We start from the raw sequence: 9,575 nt of genomic DNA on the forward strand, positions 1-9,575 counted from the left end.
GATAACATAAAATACCCTCAACTCATTTTTTTCATTAATGGGCTGGAAGAATTGTCACTGAAGCCTTTACCACATCAATCATCAGAGGACAGGGAAAATTCCTGTGATTTCTGAGTCTGAATTAAGAAATAAATTGAATCATTTCTCTTGCCATTAACCTTCCATATGAACTTACTGAGCTTTAGTGGGTCCATGATGGGTAGCTATTAAAATAAAATATAATTAACACCATCTCAATTGTCTCCGATTCATTTTAAGAAATAATTATTCATTCTTTGGGTCCTATAGAGAGAAAGAAAATGGTTTAGTTTTATTTTGGCAATAAAAAATACAAAAATACTGGAAAAGAATGCTTCCATATGGATTCATTAAATGATAAAAAAGTCTTTTATATAGTGCTTTGTCATTTTAATATTGCTAATAGTTTACTTTATGACTTGATGCAAAGCAAAAACAATATAAACTGTAAATGTATGTGAAATATGTTCTATATGAAATTATATATCTATATATATTCAGAAGTAAATTGGATTAGCTAATGTACATTATGCATAAATTGATTACAGAAAATTTAATTTAGCATTAAAAATCTATAATTATTAAGAAATGAAATAAGAAATTTGTACGGGAGCAAATACATCATAACTATCCATTTTTGGACTTTTCTTCTCATTATGAGAGAAAGTTCATAAACATAAATCCTTGTCAGGAAGCTGTGTATGAATAAAGGCAGAAGCCTGTGTATCTGCCTATAAAGATGGTTTTGGGAAATATTAGTTATATGTACTAGATTTCAACTTCCTCACATGGAAGGTATTTGGGGCTGTATTTTTAAATACAATTATTTTAAAGCCTGATGTGTTGGTTCACATCTGCTGTCTAAGTACTTGTGAGGTGAAGTCAGCAAGATTGCAGTGGGTTTGTGTGTTGCCTGGGATATGTAGTGAATTCCAGGATAGCCCGGGCTGTACCTTGGAACTGTATAAAAACATGAAAAAAGAGCAACAAACAAAGTCTAGATAAAGGTGAAAGAAAGTTACAGACTGATTTATAAATATTTTAAGTACAGTAGACTCTTTTACCTTTACTTGTAGAATTATAAACTTCATGTTTATGTAGTAAGAAATTATTAATGTAAGCCTTAATTTTATAAGCAACTGAAATACATTATTTCACAAAGATTTCTTTCCCCAATTTAACATTTTTCAGGTGATATTAGATAATCAGCAAGTAGAAATGTTGAACTCAATTATATATTGCAAAACCAATTGTGTTTATTAATAGATATTTTTGTAATATAAACTTTATTATATATCACCTATTTTATTGAATTTCAGTGAGATGGTATTGAAGAATATGTGAATATATCAATAAGGCCCTGAACATATTGACTTCAAAAAGTAGGCATTTGTAGACTTCAAATACAATAGTTTATTTGGCCAGCAGCAAAAGGAATTCATGTGCTCAAAGCACCAGGAAACATGATTAGCAAAGTCTGTTCTTTGTGTAGGTTTGAGGTCTCCTGGGCTTTTCATAGCCCATGTTAGCATTAGCATGGCTATTGTCCTCCTTGTTTAGCTCATATTTAGGAAGCCATGTTGGTAAGACTTTATGAGTATAGCTTCTGATATTCCAAGGAGGCCGAGTCTCAGAGCGAACTTCCTGATCCTCTGGGTCTCACAATATTTCCATATGAATTCAGGAATTTTTTGATAATATTTTTATTCTTTGAAACTTTTTTACATTAAATAATGCATATTATATTCATCCATTACCTTAGTGCCACTCACACTATCATCACCCCTCCCTCACGTTACACTTTTATTTATTTGTTGCGGTGGCTAATCACCCTGTGAGTCCAGTTATCTCTGTATAAATGCATATGACTGTGTGACCTACTATTAGAGAATGAACAACTCCCAGTGGCCACATCCAAACACAAGAATGATTCTCAGCTTCTGAAGTCATAAAACATCAATAGCTTCTCTAATAAATGAGGGATCACAGGGCCCCATTACCATACCATTACATACCCTGTATTTTTGACTTGCTTAATAATATGCAGGTCTTGTTAAGGTAATAATAGCTGCTGTGAGTTGAAGTATGCATCCCATAGCTGAGAAATGCTCAGAGGACAACATTTCACCATGTTTGTCCAATCTACTGGGTCTTAGGTTTTCTCTCCCCTCTCTTCCACAAAGTTTCCTGAGACTTATTTGGTGGGGATTTGATATGGACAGTGGGCACTCTATCTATACTAGACATTTTGACAAGTATATATCTCTGCATTAACCACTACTCACTATAAAAATATATTTCTCTGACAGAAGTTTGAAAATATTACAAAGCTATGGGAATAAAAAAAATATTCAGCGTAGAGCGTGTAAGCACAATCATTTAGCAAATCATCAAGTGTAAGTTCTACCCTATAGCCAATGACCTCACCAATCATACATTTTGATCAGGTTACAGTATTAGATATGAAATTCTTTCTGTAAAACAGACCTCATATACAATTCAGAAATTTGTTGGCTACCTTCACAACTATTGGGCTTCTATTGCACTAGTGGTTAAAGCTTGCCAGTGGGTCAACATGAAGGAAAGGGTTAGCAACTGTTTGAGACCACTGGTGTATTTTTTTTTTCTTCCAGAAACTGGCACTGCATATTCTGACACTATAAAAGCAAACTACAAGGTGTTTTTTGTGTATTTGTTTGTTTGTTTGTTTCAGACAGGATTTCTCTGTTTCGTTTTGGTGCCTGTCCTGGATCTCGCTCTGTAGACCAGGCTGACCTGGAACTCACAGAGTTTGAGTGCTGGGATTAAAGGTGTGCACCACTGCCACTCGGCTACAAGGTGTTTTTTATTCCGTTTAAATTTGATTGTTCTATGCTCTACTTTCAAAGTAAGTGATGTCTCCAGAAATATGGTCATAACATCCAGTGATAGCTGTCAAACAATAGTCATGTGAATAGTTTTGTTGTATTGCATGTGGGGCCTCCTAAACCAATATGGCAATATCCCATGTCTATCACTGAAATTTATACTAATAATCCATGTTCTTTGGGAGCAACATTGTCCATCTACTCAGTGTACTTCTGTTCAAAGTCCTAATTTTGCTCATTCTGAGAAGAACAGCATTGGGATTTTGAAATACTGCATTAAATCTATAGATTGCTTTCAGCCATAGTCATTTTTTACAATGTCGATTTTGTCTGTCAATGAATGTGGGAATCTAGTATCTGCAATATACTGTCATCTTAAATTTCTGTACTTTCTTAAATTTTTAATTGTACAGGTTAGGATTTTTCTGAAGTTTATTATTTTTGACTCTACCATGAGTGGGGTTTTCCCTGTTTTATTTCCTCAGAGAGTTGATTCTCAGTATGCAGAAAATCTACTGGCTTTTCTGTATTGATATTTAATCTTTGTAACTGGTGAAAGTGTATATTGATGTTTTCTTACATCATCCTTATTAACAGACTAGAATAATGTTTAATTAAAACTAACAGAATTCTGTTGTGAAGCCAACTATTTTAGATTATGAAGTAAATCATGCATCCTATCTCAGGGTCCCTAATTTCAGATCCTCCAGACCTATTTTTTTGACTTATTGACTACTTGTATAATAAGCAAATCTCCCCAGATGATGATATTCTTTCTTATTTGTTGTTTTTTCCTTGGTGTTTTGAGACAGGGTCTCACCCTGCAGGCAAGGCAGACTCAATCTCATAATCATTTCTTTGTCTTCTAAATGCTGGGACTTTAGGCATCTCTCACTGTTCCTCAGTCATTCATTTTGAATATTAAACTTGATATTTCAAATGATTATATATAATCACAATATTTACATAAAATGTCATGTTATAATATTTATTATATAAAAATGTAAGTAAGTTCATTATCATGTCATAAGTAGACAACTTTTTCATTAACTATCTTTATAATTTTGGGTACAATGTGTGTATTTAGCAAAAATACAATCATACACACAGCCATACAATAATCCTCAGACTCAAAATTGTTCCTGTTGCCGCCGCAGCCGCCATATATAAAGCGTACGCACTTTCCCTTGGAGAGGTCGAAGTACCAACGAGGCATCACAGCCCGGCAGGGCCCCGTCATCGCCTCCTGGGAGCAGACAGCTTTCACATCGTGAACAATGTCCTTGTCTGAAATAGTGCCATCGCTGCTGGGTTCAGTTGGGTTCTCCTCATTGTAGCCGTCTCCTTTAAAAGAGTCATAGTAGTAATCACGGTCTTCCACCACTTCCCCTTCCTCCTCATCCTCATCCTCCTCATCTGCAGCTGCTTCTGTGAAGTCTTCCAAATCTGCTTCAGTAGGAAATTCACTTTTATCAAGATCATAGTCTTCCTCTTCCTCTTCCTCCTCCTCCTCCTCTTCTTCCTCCTCTTTGGACATAGTAGAGTCAGAGTCAACAATCTTTGTCTGAGGGCAGCACACATACTCGGTACCATGGAACTGGTCTACCCCACAAGGCAGCAGCATGACGTAACTATATAAGTTCATCCCCTCAGTCAGACATGCCTCCTTGACTACGGTGTGCCAATGCTGGTGCTTCTCACACACCTCCATCCGCTCTCGGTGGAAAAACTGGCAGTTTTCTGGAACCAGCAGAACATCACTAACGAACTCACCCACAAGACACTTGAATGAAATGACGATGTGACTCTTGCACTGTTTTTTGTCCCTTCGGCACCAGCCATCAATACTGACTGGCTGGTTTGCTTCCATCACATTTGTGATCTGCAGCTCTGGATAGATCTCCTGGCAGTACTGAAGAACTTCTTCCTTTGTTCCAAGGCAGCTCTTGGTACCTGTTGGGTCAGGCTCCCATTTCCCAGTCTGAATGTTCACATGCATGTTCAGCTTCCCACAAAACATCTCAATCTGAGGCTCGGCAACAGCAAAGCCCGTCCCAGCATTGGCTGCAAGAGCCTCGATGTAGCCAGCCAGAGCCGCGGCGGGCGCCGTAAGCCCGAGCAGCAGCAGGACAAGAAGCTTGCCGGCGGCCTCAGTGGCCTCGGTCCCTGTGGCCGCCATCCCTCTCCGGGTAGCTGTGGCGCTGGACTCTCCCGCTCTCATGCACAGCGGGACCAGAGCGCTTTTCGCACCTCGAAAAAAATATAACACCAGTAGCGCAGACACTGAGACAAACAATCAATCAATGGGACCTCCTGAAACTGAGAAGCTTTTGTAGAGCAAAGGATACGGTCAACAAGGCAAAGCGACAGCCTACTGAATGGGAAAAGATCTTCACCAACCCCACAGGTGACAGAGGACTGATATCCAGAATATATAAGGAACTCAAGAAATTAGACATCAAAACGACCAACAGTCCAATTGAGAAATGGGCTTTAGAATTAAACAGAGAATTCTCAACAGAGGAAACCCGAATGGCTGAAAGACATTTAAGGAATTGCTCAACATCCCTAATCATCAGGGAAATGCAAATCAAAACAACTCTGAGATACCACCTTAAGCCTGTCAGAATGGCTAAGATCAAAAACACTGAAGACACTTTATGCTGGAGAGGTTGTGGAGCTAGAGGAACTCTCCTCCACTGCTGGTGGGAATGCAAGCTTGGAAATCAATATGGCGCTTTCTTAGAAAATTGGGAATCAATCTCCCCCAAGATCCAGCTATACCACTTTTGGGCATATACCCAAGAAATGCTCAATCATACCACAAGAGCACTTGCTCAGCTATGTTCACATCAGCATTGTTTGTAATAGCCAAAACCTGGAAACAACCTAGATGCCCTTCAACTGAAGAATGGATAAATAAATTGTGGCACATATACACAATGGAATACTACTCAGCAGAGAAAAACAATGACATCATACGGTTTGAAGACAAATGGATCGATCTAGAAAAAATCATCCTGAGTGAGGTGAACCAGACTCAGAAAGACAAATATGGTATGTACTCACTCATAGGAAGATACTAGATGTGGAACAAGGATGACTGAACTGCTACTCACATCACCAGTGAGGCTACCTGGAAAACGGGACCCCAAAAAAGACATGGAGAAATGGATGAGATCTACATGAACAGCCTGGTCATGAGTGGGAACAATGAAGAGCGACGGTCGAGGGAAAGAGAGTGGGAGATCCTAGCTGGATTAAGAAAAGAGAGGGAGAACAACGAATAGGAGACCATGGTAAATGAAGACCACATGAGAAGGGGAGGAAGCAGAGAGCTAGGGAGGCCCACGGAGATCCACAAAGATACCCCCACAAAAGACTGCTGGCAATGGACGAGAGACGGCAGGAACTGACCTACTCAGGTGATGGGATGGCCAGACACCCTGTTAGTTGTGCCATAAACCCCATCCAAGGAAGGTCTGAGGAATCTGGATGCAGACATCCACGGCTGGGCCCCTGGTGGAGCACTGGGAGTCTAATTAGTGAGAAAGAAGAGGGTTTATATGAGCGAGAATTGTTGAAGCCAGGGTTGGATAAAGCACAGGGACAAATAACCAAATGAATGGAAGCACAGGATCTATGAACCAAAGGCTGAGGGGCCCCAACTGCATCAGGCCCCCTGAACGGGTGAGACAGTCATTTGGCATGATCTGTTTGGGAGGCAGCTGTGCGTTGGTGCCGGGTCCTGGGCTTGTTGCATGAGTTGGCTGTTTGAATCCTGGGACATATGCAGGGACACTTGGCTCGGTCTGGGAGGGGGGGACTGGTCCTGGCTGGACTGAGTCTACCAGGTCGATCCCGGTCCTCGGGGGAGACCTTGATCTGGAGGAGGTGGGAATGGGGGGTGGGATGGGGGAGGGGGAGGGGGAGGGGGCGAGAGTGGGAGAACAGGGAATCTGTGGCTATTATGTTGAATTAAATGATGTTGTAAAATAAATTTACTTTAAAAAAAAAGAAAAAAAAGAAAAATTTCTAAGTTATTAAAACATTTTAAATGCCATATTCAGTAGATCTCTGAAGGGTTTGAAGATGACCTGTCTAAAGCATCTCTGCTCAATTTTTAAAACATATCTAATATGACTACAAGTTCTATTGTAATGTCTAACTTCTAACTTTCATTTCTTTATATCCTAGTAGTTGGTAATAATAACATTCAAGGATCAGAAATTTGTATTACATTGTTAAATGAATGGTATGCATACAATTAGAAATATACATATAGCATTTTCTAACAATATCAGTTTCAAATTTGTATACAATATAAAACAATTCAATCCAATGTAAAGTATTAGTAATTGTCTTTTTCTTTTCTTTCTTTCTTTCTTTCTTTCTTTCTTTCTTTCTTTCTTTCTTTCTTTCTTTCTTTCTTTCTTTCTTTTTTTTAAACAAGAACCTTAAATCTAATCTCCTTTGCTTAGCCTTTTTCTTAACCCTTGACAATAACTTGTAACCAACCCCCCTAAATACTGAAAATTATCCCAGACCCAAAACCCATTAAAAAGCCCAAAAAAACCACCCGCCCCACACCACCTCTTTGGGAATGTGGGCGTCGTAGTCTTAAAATTGCTTCCTGCTGGGTATGGGCGAAGTTTTCTTTATCCTGAAAGAAAAATTTTAGGTTAAGTGTCAAATTCTAGGAGAGGTAACTCTATCCTTCATTATCCAGTCTGTGTATAATGCCAAAGTTCAGGGTTTATCTCAAGTCCTTATTCAAGTAGTCTTTGAGACTGGATCATCTCAGCTAGTCATCTCAAAATTGCTCTGAGCACCTTGTAGTTCAAAGCTGATCTGTGGATGATGTTTGTCAGCTTAATGATATTATTATTGTCCATGTGGAATTGTTGTTGTTGTGGGGCCCCATCTTCTTTCTGGAGACTTCAGTTGATGTTAGGCCTGGCCATGATTTCCTGCAGAAAACTGATAAGAGACTTGAACACAAAAACATATATATGCAGCTAGCCTTTTTTCTAGAATTAGTTAGTACTCTATATGACCATTCATATCTTAACAAAGTTTAAAATATATATATATATATATATATATATATATATATATATATAAATCTTGTAAATTTTGATATAAAATTTATACTTTAAGAAAAGTTTAAAGAATCAGAATAGAATCAAAAGAGTTGAGATTAGTAATAGAATAGTCCCTTAATTAATTTTGCCTTTGTCCTGTACCATAGCAGAAGATGGCTCTTTTATTCTGGCATGATACAGGGAGTTTGCATTTTCCTTTTAACAACATGCTTGAGTTTAAAGAAGGAGAGAGCCATTCTCCAACTCCAAAGTCAGCTTTAAATTTTAATTGAACTGGGACTATTAGAAGAATAATAGTGTTAAATCTTTAGAGAAAAGCAGAAACAAACATTTAGGAAGACATAAAATTTTTTAGATAATATATACCCATACACCGTTTCACTCTGTTTCTTGGGATAGATGATTTGTCCCTTTTCTTCAGTTGTCTCATTTGTCCAGTGTTCTTCAGATTCCTTAACCTTCATTCTCCTAAAAGACAAAAACAAAAACCTTTCCCCAAGACTAATTTTGGGTATGTTTCCTTTGTAAATCAAGTCAGAGATTTTTTCCACATAAGTTTTTAATTTTTTATTTGGTTTATTTGGTTAAAATATCCACTCCAATATAATATCTTCCCTCTGCATTAATATTCCAGTAGAGAATGCCTAGAAGGTAAAATAACCAAAATGCAATCCAACTTTGGATCAATATGATCCACGTGTCCTTCGTGCACTTTCTTTTCTACCAAGGCCAATTCTTTCTCAGCTTCAGGTGATAATTCTCTTGGACTATTTAAGTCCTTGTCACCTTCTAAGGTTCTGAACAAATTAGTCAGTTCATCATTTTTTACCCCAACAATAGTTCGTAGATGAGAAATATCTCCAAATAATCTTTGAAAGTCATTAAGAGTCTGTAGTCTATCTCTCCGAATTTGCACCTTTTGGGGTCTAATTTTTTGTAGCTCTATTTTATATCCTAAATAATTAATAGAATCTCCTCTTTGTATCTTTTCAGGAGCAATTTGTAATCCCCAGCAAGGTAAAATTTTCTTTACTTCTTCAAACATTATTTCTAAAGTACCTGCATTTGAGTCAGCTAGTAAAATATCGTCCATATAATGATAAATTATAGATTTGGAAATTTTTTACGTATCACTTCCAATGGCTGTTGTACAAAATATTGGCACAGAGTTGGTCTATTCAACATTCCCTGAGGGAGGACCCTCCATTGAAATCTTTTAACCGGTTGAGAATTATTATAAGTACGCACTGTAAAAGCAAATCTTTCTTTGTCTTTTTCTTGTAAGGGTATTGAAAAGAAACAGTCTTTTAAATCAATAACTATGAGAGGCCATCCTTTTGGTAACAGAGTAGGCAAAGGCATCCCAGATTGTAGAGAGCCCATTGGCTGAATTACTTTGTTAATTGCTCTAAGGTCTGTTACCATTCTCCATTTACCAGATTTCTTTTTAATAACAAATACAGGAGAATTCCAAGGGCTGGTTGATTCTTCAATATGCTGAGCATTTAACTGTTCTTCTACCAGCTCTTCTAAAGCCTGGAGTTTCTCTGTTGTTAAAGGCCATTGTTGGACCCATACAGGCTTG

The 9,575-nt window shown here is 37.9% G+C and overlaps 1 protein-coding gene across 1 annotated transcript; it reads right to left on the bottom strand.

Moving 5' to 3' along the window:
• Positions 1 to 3,909: 3,909 nt before the first annotated feature.
• On the bottom strand, positions 3,910 to 5,130 carry LOC114694132 (amyloid-like protein 2). The gene has a single exon (XM_037208784.1). The coding sequence runs from the start codon at positions 5,104 to 5,106 to the stop codon at positions 3,910 to 3,912; it is 1,197 nt and encodes a 398-aa protein (XP_037064679.1). The 5' UTR covers positions 5,107 to 5,130.
• Between the last annotated feature and the right edge of the window lie 4,445 nt (positions 5,131 to 9,575).

Source organism: Peromyscus leucopus, chromosome 9 (genome assembly GCF_004664715.2).
Source record: "Peromyscus leucopus breed LL Stock chromosome 9, UCI_PerLeu_2.1, whole genome shotgun sequence".
NCBI lineage: Eukaryota > Metazoa > Chordata > Mammalia > Rodentia > Cricetidae > Peromyscus > Peromyscus leucopus.